The sequence below is a fragment of the Arabidopsis lyrata genome, assembly GCF_000004255.2.
Source record: "Arabidopsis lyrata subsp. lyrata unplaced genomic scaffold ARALYscaffold_1, whole genome shotgun sequence".
NCBI classification, from domain to species: Eukaryota; Viridiplantae; Streptophyta; class Magnoliopsida; order Brassicales; family Brassicaceae; genus Arabidopsis; species Arabidopsis lyrata.
In genome coordinates this window covers 758059-771439 of record NW_003302555.1, presented here as the reverse complement: position 1 = coordinate 771439, position 13381 = coordinate 758059, and the positions used below count along the sequence as shown (strand labels likewise).

Below are 13381 nucleotides of genomic sequence, written 5' to 3'. Positions count from 1 at the left end.
ACCAGATTTACCGGTGACTGGAATCGTACAGTTCAGGCTATACAGTCTGGTTCCAGATCAGGACTAACCACGACGTTCTTTAGGTGCGAGGGTTAAGAAAAGGATAAATCATAAGGGAAACAGAAAACGATATCTTCAGGAAAAAAACATCATTCTCAAAAGTATAGGATCCAGAAGACGAATAGTAGCAAGAATATTACAAAATGATAGTGCAAATCATTCCCAAAACATGTCTCATCTTCTACATTCAATAAGCGTTAAGATATGATCCACTTCAAGAAAGTAGATTTTTTTGCGTAGCAAGAAGATGCTTCTCTCTCTCTTCTCTTTTGACCTGGATATCTCCAATTTTACCTGCAAACAAGAGCTCAGATTCAGATTTACGCAGTAAACAACAGAACCAGATTGCAATGTTTCATTTCTAAGAAAGAATATGTACCGCGATGGACTCCTAGTACGGATAGGGCTCTTGGCTGGACTTGGCTTGCTAGGGCTCTTGCTTGCTTCCTTCTGAACCTGCTATACCGAAAAGCTATTAAGATAACGAACAATGTAAAACAGAAAATAATGTCATAATTAAAGAGAGGTCAAAAGTTGGATTGTTACTCACAGGAGGTAGAGGAGATCTTGATCTTGAACGCGATCTGCAAAAGTCCAAGAAAACAAAGTCAGATTCAAAAATCCAAACATGTTGTGTTTAATACCGTTCAGCCAAGGTCCTTCATGCCTCTTCTTCTATCTCACATAGATTAAGAAGTAGCAACAAATAAAAAGAAGTAACTTAGACCAAACTATTCTGCTACTTAGTTAAAACATAGGACAGAGGTATTATAAGCCATGTGGCCAAAACAACTTCTGTTGCCAAATGAGCCATGGACGTCCCAAGAGAACCCAGATTCCATATTGTCATCATCCAACGAGCCAATATAGTTTTACTGAATTCCCGATATAATATTGTGATCCAAGTGATCCAATGTCTCCACTGTTATCCATCTAGCAGCAATATAAATTAGTTATAAGGAAGCCACGAAAAGCAAAGTTTCTATTCCAAAGTTTCCATACCTCTTAGACGAAACACTTGTCAACAATCAAGAATTTCCATCCAGATATTAATTTCCATTTTCTAGTCGATTGTATGTAAATCCATATCTATGAAACAAAACCATTTTCTTTTCAGGAAAGAAAAGAACAGATTAAAAATGCTATTGCAACAAAAAGCAAGACTAATCTTGCAAATCTCAACCAGAAATGGGCTAAGCATCTAAATATAAGGATGGAGTTAGAAAAGACAATAATGACGACCATATAACAGGTGTCAACAAAAAAACAGTATATGCTCAATCAACAAGAACTTCGAGTCATCAACAAGAACTTCGAGTCATCAACAATGACTTTTCTAATCAGATTTTCATAAAATTCACAGGAAGATCTACCAACTAAGAACTGTTACCTGATGCATTTTGAGAAGGAAAAAATCACTACCTTCTTGGAGACGGTGACCTTGACTTCGAGCGGGGGCCAGGAGATCTTGATGTAGATTTTGCAGGGGACCTACGTGAAGACTTTGCCTTTGGACTTCTGCTCCTGCTCCTGCTCCTGCTTCTGCTCCTGCTCCTGCTCCTGCTTCGGCTCAAGCTTCGCCCACGGCTGCGGCTGCGGCTGCGACTCCTAGAATAGGATCTTCCCCGGCTAGGACTCCTAGAATCCTTCCTTGAATCGTATTCTCTAACCTATATAGATATGAAAGAAAAAGAAAAAATTAAACACAACAATGAAAGATCACAATTCACAGGAAACTCAGCTTCAACTAACCCGAACATATCCATGAGAAAACGCATTTCGAAACTCTGTGTCGTCGAGCTTTTTCACCTGGGGAAATTCATGAGTAAGAGCTAATCAGTAATTAAGGATGAATACAACAAACTCTCAACCACATGAAAGAAACAGGGAAAATAGCTCACCGCATACTTCATGTCCTCGTAGCAGGTGTAATCCACAACTCCAGTTGTACCTACAATAAGATTGTCCAAGATTAAAATCTTTCAACCTGGTTTAGATGCACAAGATTATATGGGCACAATTACCTCTACCATCACGGTACACTTGCGAGAAACAGACGTCCCCTCCTTTACGCATGTGATCCTAATGTAAAAGTGATCAATGTTAGGATTCAGAACCTTTGAAGATATAAGAATGAGTAAGGAGTTTATTGACCAGAGCGTAGTCACCTTGAGATCTTGCCAAGAAGCAGAAGAAGGCAAGCCTGTCACCAGAACTGTGGTTGAGAAAAGATAAAATTCAAATTAGAGATTATTCCTTCAACTTTGGAGAGAATAATGCTAATTATATGACTACATACCACGAAACTCTGATCTCCTAGATGGGCCACGACTACCACCATCACCACGGCCATCACCGCGGCCACGTCCACCACCACGGCCACCACCATTGAAACTACCCCTAGTATCATCTGATGAACGCCTCCCACCATGCGCCAATTCCACCTAAAAAGGCAAGACATTCGTTAAATTTGATTGAAAACCAATCAAGTGTTGTACATAAACATCTGAAATTCGATTAAATAACAAACCCGCAAACGATGCCCATCAAAGTCATAGCCATCCCGACCTTGAATAGCATCTTCAGCATCCCGAGCATCATCAAACTAAACAGATTAAAGAAAAACAAATTAGAGCATTCAGATATGATGGAAACGGTGCTCACGAATCATAACAACAGAGCGCCTAACATCAAGAATCATAACACATGTCACTGCAAGAAAAAAGAGTTGTGGAATTGGTTGGTAAGCTAACCTCAACGAAAGCATAACCAGGAGGCCTTGGAGGGACCTTCAAATCAATTTGAACAACAGGTCCATACTGAAACAAAAAAAAAGGAAGAGTTAATGTTATGGAGACTTCTTATTATTGAGAGTAAGCAAAAACAAGGTGGTTAGTGACATAAAAACGAAACCTTTACCTTACTGAACAAATCTTCAACCTCTCTCTCACGGATATCGCCAGGAAGGTTTCCGACATACACGGTTCTACTCGAACGGCTGCTCATTCTTCCTTTATCAAAATCCAAAAACAAAACTCCAAACTTAAGATTCTAACAAGAACACGTTCTCAAGAATGTCGGAAGCGAAAATTCACCTGTTGGTCGATTTGAGATCTCTCAGCCTCCGCAATTTGGGAATTAGGGTTTCGGAGTTGGCGATATAGGTTAATGAGGGACCGTCACGTGAGTCACGTGAGCCTTTTATAGAGTGACGATGAAACAATTCAATTAGTATCTATCTGCTTAATTAACAACAAAATCAAAGTTTAGAAACATACTATAAAGAAAGCACCTTTAAAAATTCTCACTATCATCTCTCTCTCCCAGAAATCAAAATCTTCAGCTTTCTGTTTTTGGCGTTTGAAAGATTCGTTCTTTTAATTCCCGATCAGGGTTTTGGCGGTAAGTGTATCTGTTAGGTCTCCACTGATCAGTAAAAGAAAGCTCTTTTAGCTTTACATGTCTCTGAAACTTCTGGAGTCGTCACAAAGCTCCGTCGAATCTTTCACCCTGCATCTCCTCTCATGGCGTCCGTTTCACACCGCTGGTTCTAACGCCCTTGTCTCTCTCATCGCTCCCCGCTTTCTCCATTGAAGCTTTTAGCCGTCTCTCGCTAGCAGACAACGACAATGGAGTGAAATCGAGTTACAGGAGAGGAGGTTTCAGGCCTGTGGAGAGAAAACGGCGTCGTCGTGGGTCTAGATCGGGTTCTGGTCGGAGTAGTGATCGAAGCGGGACTCTTCGGTGCTGCTCTGTCAATGCTCAAGTGACCACTTGCTCGGAATTTCAATTCGCTGTTGGTACGGATTCTATTGGGGAACTATTCTGTGAAGCGAATTGGTCCTCCGATGTGAGTGAGGCGGCGCGAAATTCACGGAGTGATCGAGATTCAAGCGTCGGAGAAAAGGAAGGGGGAGGATTAGGATTTGGGTTTGGGATTGTTGAATCAATGGGTAACGAATCCGGTTACGGGAGCGAACCTGGTTATCGAGGGGATGCTGAAATTGGTTACGGTGATGAGTTCGATGAGGAAGAAGAAGATTCCAAGCTCTTGTTTTGGGGAGGTATCAATCAAATCGAAACCTTTCTATTTCCTTTAATTGTTTTGACATTTAGATGTAGTAACTGCATTTGGCTCTAAGCTTCTGAAATTCGTGTTTCATCATTGATTATGTTTCCCTTAGACTATATAGAGTCTGAAGTTGGAATCTTTATTCTAAGAGAAAGATAGTTTCATCTTTATTGAAATTCCTTTTAGTCAATGGCTCTAGCTTAACTAGTGTTGGTTCTTTCCAAATTTTGACATTGTGCTTTCATTATATGCGTAAGAACCTTGTTGAATGGGTTTGTAGTTGAAAGTCTTTTGCCTTGAGACATATGTCTTTGCTCATAGAGAATATCAGATTTTTATGTTTTTGATTTGTTAAGCAGATACAGAATCAAGCAAGGAGATTTGTGCTGAGGAAAAGGAGTTCTCAGACAAAAAATCTCACTATAGATGTCGTCGAGTCAGAAGGAATGATTACAACAAAGCTGTTGATTCCATGACTCATAACATTTCTTTACTTCATCTTCAACCTTATAGATTCGATCAAAGCAATGCCATTTCTTCAGGGGATTGACTTTGATCCACTGAGATGGGAAACTGCTTCTGAGTCGCAATGCAAAATCGCAAAGCCTTGAGAAGTTGTATAGATGTTTTTTCTTTACTTCATCTTCAACCTTATAGATTCGATCAAACCAATGTCATTTCGTCAGGGGATTGACTTTGATCCACTGTGATGGGAAACTGCTTCTGAGTCGCAATGCAAAATTGCAAAGCCTTGAGAAGTTGTATAGATGTTTTATTCATGATTGTACAATTCTAAGAGAAGAAACCAAGGTTTGGTTACGAACAAGAATTATGAAATCAAAGAAAACTGTTGTTGGGCATGGAAGTGAGGGCAGAGATATTTGGCCAGTTGACTGGTGGACTCGAAGCTGCTTGGAGCAAACTCAAAGGCCAAGGTTCGATTTCTATATTATTTTTCCTTGAGCTCAAATTAGGAATCCCTTGTTAACTATCAAAGTCATCAGCTTTGTTCATGTTTCTTTAAACTTGAAGAAATGTGCGTAGATGAGTGAAAATAGACATTGTGTTCATTGTCATATATACATAGCTAAACTCGTGGAACGAGGAATGGATTAGAGAGAAATTGTTTTCTATCACTTTAGTTAACGGCAGTGTAGTCTTGCCAATAGATTTCAACTTGCAGGCGGCAAGATACATTGAACGAAGCAACACAGGATCAGAGAAAACATGCCATGAATGTAGCCATTGCCACGGCAGCAGCAGCTGAGGCAGCGGCTGCAGGCAGCTGCAGAGGTTGTCAGGATGGTGGGAAACGCCTTCACGTCACAACATTTTGTCAAGAAACTCAGCTCCCAATGTGGCTGCTATCAAGATTCAGAGTTCCTTCAGGGCTTATCTAGCCAGGAAAGCGTTGCGGGCGCGGAAGGCAATTGTAAGGCTTCAAGCAATTGTGCGTGGCCGAGCTGTTAGGCGAAAGGTTTCTGCTTTATTGAAGTCTACACTCTCCAACAAAGCTTCAACACCAAGCATCATCCAGAGACAAACAGAGAGAAAGCACTGGTCCAAGACCAAATCTGAGATCAAAGAAGAGCTTCAGGTATCGAACCATTCGATGAGTAACTCAAAGGTCAAGTGCAATGGTTGGGACAATAGCGCTCTCACAAAGGAAGACATAAAAGCCACATGGTTGAGGAATGAGTTTATGGATAAGACTCTGGTGATGGACAAGATCTCTCCATTATCTTTCCCGAGGGGATCTTTCAGCCGTTTGGAGCAGAGACTATTGGAAGACGAGAGCTGGTTTCAAAGCTCCAATGGTTTCCAGCCTTGCATGAGTGTGACAGGGTCTGCAAGGTAAAAGATGAGATCACTGAGCACACCAAGGCAACGTGTAGGGCTCATGGATTCTTTGTTTGATAACTACAAGAAGGATGGGGATAAAGTCTGTCTCTGGTCTTCTTTTGTCTGTGAAAATAGTAAGATCAACAACGCTAAGAAGTCGTACGTCTCTGACCACATATCAACATAATTGTTAAATCTGAACATTCATGTCACTTTCTTTCTTTGTTTTGGTTTTTTTGGGTATCATATCTCATGTTCTTTATAGATATGCTTATGGAGAGGTCAATTTTTTGGTGTTTGGTGTATGAATTTTTCTGTTCATTTCTGTTCTTGAGAAAATGGAAGCATCTTTATCAATGTGATTCATTTTGTTCAAACCATAAAAATCTTTTAAGATCCTATACTTTGTATATCTTGGATTTTGATTCTAATAATTTACTCATGAAACTCCAAAGAGGTTTCATTTCAAATGACTTAATATACAAAGATTTTACAAGTCTTTTAGTTTTGAATAACACTGGATTTTACAAACCTTAAATAATTGACTTTAACTATACCATTTAATAACACCAAACTTTTAAAATCTAATGAAGTATAAGATCTAATAACACCAGATTTTAACATTAGATTTATAATCATTAGTTGAATAACACTGGATTAGTGTTGGATTTCAATTCTATTAAAATCCATCATTGAATAACACCACCTAAGTCAACGTGATCCAATAATACAAAGCACAACGTTAGATAAATGAGAAGCAATCAATGATTTAGTAGTAATCGCCAAATAAATGAAAAATTTAGTAGGAGCGGCGTATCAACTAAAAAATGGAAAGTGTTTTACCCGAACCGTGTATAACGGCAAGATTATCACCGAACCTAAGGTTAGTGTTTGCTCTGGACTATAACAAACCCTAAGTGAAAAAGAAAAAAGGAAACTTGAGTCTCAAACATATAAGACCTCGTCTCGCGTCTATCTCCTCAAATTCTCTGATTATGTTTTCAATTCTCTTGTTCGATTTCTGTCTGCTTCGAGATGATGATGCTCTGATTCTTTCTTCTCCCTTCGTTTAGAAGGAAGAATCATTTTGGATCCAGTCACTGATATCAGTTACTAAAATTACTAATTAGTATTATCTCTTGATATTGAACAAATATTAATTGAACCGCGGTTCAATATTTTGATATTATTTCGGATCAAACCGAAATTAGACAGGTTATTAGCTCAAGGTTTGGGCCTGAAAAGCCCACTGGGCTAACACTAAACAAAACCCTAGGGTACTCTTGTGGGTCATTTATATGTTCCATCCCTAACTTCGCTGCGGGAAGATTTTCCATCTTTCTGAGTCATTCTGCGTCTAAGCGAGAGAGTTTCAATTCAAAAACTCTCAAGGAGGATGGCTCGAGGAATAGCGGCGAAGTCGAGTGGTGGTGCTAAGAAGAAAGGAGTGTCGTTTGTGATCGACTGCTCTAAACCAGTTGATGATACGATCATGGAGATAGCCACGCTTGAGAAGTTTCTTCAGGAACGAATCAAGGTCGGAGGTAAAGCCGGTTCTCTTGGTAACTCCGTTTCCATTACCCGAGATAATGTAAAGATCACCGTCAACGCCGATTCCAACTTCTCTAAACGGTACACTTCTTTTCTTCTCTCTCACGTCTTTAGAAACCCTAACTTGCTCTTAAGTTACAAAAATCTGGAATGTTGGTTTTGAATTCAGGTACTTGAAGTATCTGACGAAGAAGTATTTGAAGAAGTACAATCTCCGTGATTGCATCTAACAAAGACAAAAATGTCTATGAGGTACGCTACTTCAGGATTGACGATGAAGTAGCTAGTGCCGAAGAAGATTAAGCTCGACCTTCTTCATTCATTTTTAATTATACTTAGTCTAGATTTTTCCTGCTTAGGACGGATCTCTATAACTGTTCCTAAAAGTTTTTGCTGTGGGCATTGGTATTTTTTGGAATGATTTAGTGGTTAAAATTGACACAAGAATGAGGACTAAATTCATTTTAAAATTTCTGAAAGAAAAGAGTGACTAAATGGCCGACTCTTTTTGAGGCCGTGTTGGTTCGGCAGAATTGAGTGGTTGCGACTCAATTTAGTTTTGGAGATCAAAAATATCTAAATATATGCATGCGTAATTATTTTTATTGATATGAACATTAGGCTAATAACATTATTTCTTTAAGCATTATGAATACATACATATCTCAATGTTATATATGTAAATTTATATATTTTGTTGACAAAAAAAAGGATAAAAATTGGTTTTTGGGTAGATAGAATTTGTATATTAGTAAAACAAGTAGATAATTACATAGCAAAACGACTTTGAAAAAAAAAAACCAATTTTAATTACAAGTTACAACTAACTTTAAAACCCTAAACCCAAATAAATTAAAAGAAACAGAAAAAATAAAAACGGAAAACAATAACTTTGGGAGAAAGCCTAAATAGACGCAGCCTATCTGCTCTGCTTCCTCTATATAAACCTTCTTCTCCTCTCTCTCTTCCTTCTCATCCTACAAAGCAGTTTGAAATCAGTTAAGAGAGAAAGGACGACCAAGCTTCTTCGATCTCGTTGCCGCGAAAGGTAACAGTCATCAGAACAAGAACCTGTGAAACCTCTCTTTTGGTCTGTTTTTTTCTCCAAAACTCGAAAACCCATAAACCACAATGGCTCGTTCTCTCGCTAACGCTAAGATCCTCTCCGTCTTCGTCTCCGAAAAGCTCTCAAACGCCGTTTTCAGGTAAAAACTCCTTTCATCTGAAACAAAACATATGTGTTGCCCTGTTTTCCCGTCGCTTTAAAAAACCGTGACGTTTTTTGGATTCTCTTCAGACGAGGGTTTGCAGCCGCAGCCAAAACGGCGTTAGATGGGAGCGTTTCGAGCGGTGGAACCGCTTCTGCCGCGGAGATGAAGAAGAATGTTGGAGAAGCTTCAAGCGAGAAGGCACCATGGGTACCAGACCCTAAAACCGGTTATTACAGACCGGAAACCGTTTCTGAGGAGATTGACCCGGCGGAGCTACGAGCTGTTCTCTTGAACAACAAGCAATAAATTTATTGAAAACCGTATTTTTATTAATTAATGTTGTTTAATGAGAAGATTAGGAAAATGGGTTATGATCTTTTGTGGTCAATCCCATCTTATTCCGTTCCCATTTCTGTAATAATCGTTTGATCTTGTTATTTATGAAGGCTTCCAAGTTCCATTTACGAAGATTTTACTATGACTCAAAGTCATGAGACATATTATGACACAAAAATTTAAAATCGATTGGTATAAAAAAGGTAAACCTAAAAATAAATTATCAATTTTTAAGACTCCGTGCTCAGTGATCCTCTAGCGATCTAGCAATGGCGAAGAAGTCATTTGGACTACCGGATCCGAACACTTGAAAACCCTCTATCTCCAAACTCCTTTACTAGGTTGGGCTTATTCGTCGGAAATTAAAATTTCAAACTATTGTGATAAAAAAGGGATTGCATGGCCTTTTTCTTTGTGCTAAAATCATGTGATTGGTAAAAGAACTGTAGACTGTAGAGTCACAAAAACATGGTATCTATTTCTGAAGTTTATAACCATAATGTTTTTCATCGACTAATAGCACCACCAACATTACAATTATCAAATTTAAGAACCTTAAATAGTTAATAACCCTATTGCTCTTTTTTTGATTAAAGATTTAATATTATTTTTCTTTCTATAGTTATTTTCAGTATTAAAACTTTAAAACGCTTGTGCGGATTTAATTGCGAAAAAAGCAACTACAGGCTCAAACTTATGGAATTTGTATCATTTGTGCCCTCCTTTTCTTATGAACCTTGTAAACATTGATTCTCATTCTTCCTAAGTAATAAAGCAATTAGAAGGGGAAAAAAAAACTTTAAATATGATTTTGAAAAATCAGCTTCGAAATATTGAACTACAGTGCAATGATGTGTGAACAATCGCGCTAATTCAATCATACTTAGAAAAAAATATGTCATCTTTAGATATTTTTTTTCTCTTGCACTAACAAATCAAAGCCATGAACAAGCCAACCACGTGGCAAGCCATGTTGCAGTTGGGAAAATGTTGATCATAGAAATAAGTAAAGTTTAATACAAGCAAAGAGAAAAACAAGAAGACGAGAAAGCTCTAACTTGTGAGCCTCAGAAATTAACTTTAGGGTTATGAAGACCACATAACTTCCGTGTTAATGGTTGAGAGACTTGAGAAGAAGTGGCTCACACTAAATCCCAAAGGCCAACATGCAATAAAAAGACATAAGAAAAGTTTGTAACCTCACATTCTTAACTAAATGGCGCTTCTTAAGCTAAATATCGGTTTTTTTCTTCCTACACAATCCAGATATTGATTTAATACAAGAAAAATAAATACTACATGTATGCCAAATTTTAAAATCAAGAGAATCATCAAACATACATGGAAAAAACTATCTTCCTACTTCTTCATCATAAAAACTTGAGCTTACACAAATATTTTTGAATCATTGTAACCTAGTTCATTACTACATGATATTGTCCACTTTAGTTTTATCAAAGTCTTCGATGAAGAAGATAAGACCATGTCGGAAGCAGAGAATCTCGAGGCATGACTCAAACAAAACTAAAGGAGCTGGTAAATCTGAATCACAAACTAACACAGGTCAAGGAGGTCAAGAACCCAGCGATCTCTTAAGAATCCATCTTTTTCTTTTGAAGTAAAACTAAAACTTTTAAGAGGTGTTGGTTGAACCCAAGAATGTGGAGTCCAAAGACATTGTGTCATCATCACTAGGCTAGGCTACAATCAACTTCTAAAGAATCTCATATTGATCCATCCGAAACAAAGGAACAAAAGATCTAACATTTCATAAACATTCATTGGATGCAACAGTAGCAACACACAAGCCAGTAATGAGTATGCCAATTCTTTCATCATAAGAAACAACTTTTCCCACCACCGTTTTATTCCTGGTCGGTTCATAAATACAATTCATCGGTTCAATCCTACGAAGAGATACAAACAAAGAGCATTGATCGAAACAAGAACTCAGAAAAAAAAATTAATGATTGGAGAAAGAACATAGAGCATCCAAAGAGTTCAGATTCTGCAATAAAAAGTCTTAACCTTTAAACCGAAGAAACAAAAGGGTTTCTTCCCAAAGTCTTCGTCTTCGTTTTGCAATCAAATCCGCAACCACACTGTGGCGACTCGTAAAACTCATCGATCTCGAAGTTCGCCGATGTGATCCCGACGGAGAACTCGAGTTCGTCTTCGTTCCTAATAACTTCAACGATGTTGAGCCACAAGAAGAGAACTTTCACCTTCACGCCGGTAAGTTTCGTGATCTTGTTCTCCGATATGTAACCAGAGATTGTCGATTTGTAATCCAATTGGTAAGAACCTTGAAGAGCGAAACTACACGATTTGTTGAAATAGGCGTGGAATTTACCAGTGGATGGATCTAGATCATATGATACGACTCCTTTAGGAAGAATCCCGACGGGAAAGTTGAAGCTTTGGAGGAGAGTGTACGCCGTCGGTTTATCGTCATCTGCAGCGGCGGCGGCGATTAATGACAAAGGAACGCAAAATAATAAGAAGAAGAAGAAGAAGAAGAAGAAGATTGAAATCGGAAGCAGAGTCATGTCTCTTTTCATCCAATGTAGCAAAATCACTACTTTAGGTTTTAGGTTTTAGATTTATCCAGTTTGGATTTCGTTTTCCGTCACTTTCTCGGCGAGAAAATAAAAAGAAATCTCTGGGACAGACGTGAGAGACTTTTCTAGCTGGCCCATCTGATCAGATCAAGCGACCATAAACACGACATCGTTTTCACCGAACAACTGGACACGTGTCTTTTTGTCATTTAGTTAACAAAAAATTCTTAACATGGTCTAATTTGGGCCTAAATTATTTATTTATTCATTCATAACAGCTTCAAGGCCGTGTTTATTTTATTTATTCATAACAGGTTTAATTTAAGGCCCATGGGCTTTAAAAGGAAGAGATAGGCCTATAACAATTAAACCCACAACCACACTTTGGGCTGTCCACGAAATACTTGGTCGAGAACTCCTCCGAGGCAGCACCAACGAAGAACTCGACATCGTCGCCGTCACGAGACACCTCGGAGATGTTGATCCAAAAGAAAAGCACTTTGACGCTTACGCCTATCAACCTTATGACCCGTCCTCTTGTTATGATGCCGGAGATTGTGGGTTTGTATTTGACCTTGTACGACTCGATGGAGAACGAACACGTGGTGTTGAAACGGACTTTGAAAACGCCAGTTCTTCGGTTTAGCTCGTAGTCGTGCACACCTTCTGGTAAGATTCCTCGTGGTAAGGTGTAGTTTTCGAGAACCTGGTAAACACTTGGCTTTTTTTGGCCGGAGACGGATAAAGAAGTAGAGAGAAGGAGGAAGAAGATCATGAAGATGGACATTTTTCTTTTCCTAATTAAGTTTAGCTCTCTGTGTTTTTGCTTCAATTAGTGTCTTATCTAATCGTAAAACGTTTTCTTGAATCTGTTTTAGAAGTTGGTTTTGGGATGTCTTTGTGTGTTTAGTATAAGTAGAGGACGATGAGGGATTAGTTGGGATCAGAGACGTTGTGATCGGTCCGTGAATAGAATGAACGGCTGAGATTTGACGAGCTTAATGTTCACGTGTTCAAGAGTTGACGAACGACGCCGTTTAATTCAGTATGATGCTAAATAATTTCATTAAATTCCTACTTTTGGTAAAAATTGTTTACAGTTACATTACCAAGCCTAACATTTCCTTTGCATTGAGCTTGATTTTCGGTTTATTACAGTTCAACAAAAATAATACAGTTTCTTTAAATTAAATTAATAAAAGAAAGTAATTAAGAACAAATCACAAATTACTATGAAATTAAACCGCTGGTATAAGGCACTCCAGTTTTCCAAATCCAATCATCTTCGATGAATAAACCAGTGACCGTGAAATTAGCTGCATCAGTCGAATTAATCACGTGGTAACCAGGCCATGTAACCCGGTTTGTAGTGTTTGAACCAGGTCCGGTATTGTTATACTCTGCATAGTACAATGTACTTAACGCAAAATCACCGTTCCACTCTCTCCAACCAACCGGTTCAACAAAACCGTCTATGTACGATTGCATGTACACCGTCCGTGAATACTCTTTCCAGGGTCGACCCAAATACGTTCTAACCGTATAGTTACTCGAAACAAGATCATCAGCGGGCTTAATCGTACAGTTTTGGATCGACGTACCTGTGTTCTGGTTCGGATCAGACCGGCCTTGTGCGGTGATGGCATTGAACTGGTTCGGCATTGGTTTTCTCGGATATAAATTACAATTCTGAAATACCACTGCCGCATTTCCAAATATAAAATCGACCGTTCCATAGACATCGCATC

At 38.6% G+C, this 13381-nt stretch overlaps 7 protein-coding genes and 1 pseudogene across 12 annotated transcripts in view; 4 read left to right on the top strand and 4 right to left on the bottom strand.

The window, feature by feature from the left end:
- Positions 1–111: 111 nt before the first annotated feature.
- LOC9328192 (serine/arginine-rich-splicing factor SR34) lies at positions 112–3267 on the bottom strand. Of its 6 annotated transcripts, none has more exons than XM_021011329.1 (13): positions 3156–3267; positions 2980–3071; positions 2814–2879; positions 2591–2665; positions 2360–2504; positions 2229–2275; positions 2085–2142; positions 1962–2011; positions 1813–1869; positions 1483–1730; positions 611–644; positions 440–519; positions 112–354 (listed from the first exon to the last, which is right to left on the bottom strand). In XM_021011329.1, exons 2-13 carry the CDS (start codon positions 3064–3066, stop codon positions 351–353), a joined length of 951 nt encoding a protein of 316 aa, XP_020866988.1. In that variant the 5' UTR covers positions 3067–3071; positions 3156–3267; the 3' UTR covers positions 112–350. The 6 variants fall into 6 exon arrangements, with proteins under 6 accessions (XP_020866988.1, XP_020866990.1, XP_020866991.1 ...); XM_021011331.1 differs by having other exon boundaries at positions 440–516; XM_021011332.1 differs by having other exon boundaries at positions 2980–3067; positions 3156–3265.
- A 112-nt stretch (positions 3268–3379) lies between these two features.
- Positions 3380–4992, top strand: LOC9328191. Its single transcript, XM_021011333.1, is given in 4 exon segments — positions 3380–3610; positions 3613–3636; positions 3639–4124; positions 4492–4992. Coding segments are annotated over 4 exon segments (792 nt in total). The 5' UTR covers positions 3380–3519; the 3' UTR covers positions 4683–4992.
- Positions 4992–6354, top strand: LOC9328190 (annotated as a pseudogene).
- Positions 6355–7339: 985 nt separating this feature from the next.
- LOC9328189 (putative 60S ribosomal protein L22-1) lies at positions 7340–8335 on the top strand. The gene is given in 3 exon segments (XM_021014986.1): positions 7340–7606; positions 7695–7745; positions 7747–8335. Coding segments are annotated over 3 exon segments (369 nt in total). The 5' UTR covers positions 7340–7370; the 3' UTR covers positions 7829–8335.
- Positions 8336–8480: 145 nt separating this feature from the next.
- LOC9325486 (protein SENESCENCE-ASSOCIATED GENE 21, mitochondrial) lies at positions 8481–9206 on the top strand. Its single transcript, XM_002892080.2, has 2 exons — positions 8481–8730; positions 8823–9206. Exons 1-2 carry the CDS (start codon positions 8657–8659, stop codon positions 9040–9042), a joined length of 294 nt encoding a protein of 97 aa, XP_002892126.1. The 5' UTR covers positions 8481–8656; the 3' UTR covers positions 9043–9206.
- A 1614-nt stretch (positions 9207–10820) lies between these two features.
- On the bottom strand, positions 10821–11777 carry LOC110224131. The gene is made up of 2 exons (XM_021013320.1): positions 11101–11777; positions 10821–10979 (listed from the first exon to the last, which is right to left on the bottom strand). Exon 1 carries the CDS (start codon positions 11631–11633, stop codon positions 11103–11105), a length of 531 nt encoding a protein of 176 aa, XP_020868979.1. The 5' UTR covers positions 11634–11777; the 3' UTR covers positions 10821–10979; positions 11101–11102.
- Positions 10911–12530, bottom strand: LOC9325485. Its single transcript, XM_021013321.1, has one exon. It carries the CDS (start codon positions 12418–12420, stop codon positions 11971–11973), a length of 450 nt encoding a protein of 149 aa, XP_020868980.1. The 5' UTR covers positions 12421–12530; the 3' UTR covers positions 10911–11970.
- A 161-nt stretch (positions 12531–12691) lies between these two features.
- Positions 12692–13381, bottom strand: part of LOC9328188 (probable pectinesterase/pectinesterase inhibitor 7) — a 2309-nt gene continuing 1619 nt past the window's right edge. The window contains exon 3 of the mRNA XM_021013173.1: positions 12692–13380. Within this exon, the coding sequence (XP_020868832.1) occupies positions 12864–13380 (517 nt within the window). The 3' untranslated portion in view covers positions 12692–12863. The remainder of the gene's footprint in view (position 13381) is intronic.

Coding starts and splice junctions, on each gene's coding strand:
- LOC110224131 (XM_021013320.1), bottom strand. CDS start 11,633: ATGAAAAGAGACATGACTCTGCTTCCGATTTCAATCTTCTTCTTCTTC.
- LOC9325485 (XM_021013321.1), bottom strand. CDS start 12,420: ATGTCCATCTTCATGATCTTCTTCCTCCTTCTCTCTACTTCTTTATCC.
- LOC9325486 (XM_002892080.2), top strand. CDS start 8,657: ATGGCTCGTTCTCTCGCTAACGCTAAGATCCTCTCCGTCTTCGTCTCC. Junction 8,731..8,822: donor CTCTCAAACGCCGTTTTCAG/GTAAAAACTCCT, acceptor GATTCTCTTCAG/ACGAGGGTTTGCAGCCGCAG.
- LOC9328192 (XM_021011329.1), bottom strand. CDS start 3,066: ATGAGCAGCCGTTCGAGTAGAACCGTGTATGTCGGAAACCTTCCTGGC. Junction 2,880..2,979: donor TTGAAGATTTGTTCAGTAAG/GTAAAGGTTTCG, acceptor TTTTTGTTTCAG/TATGGACCTGTTGTTCAAAT. Junction 2,276..2,359: donor TAGGAGATCAGAGTTTCGTG/GTATGTAGTCAT, acceptor TCTCAACCACAG/TTCTGGTGACAGGCTTGCCT.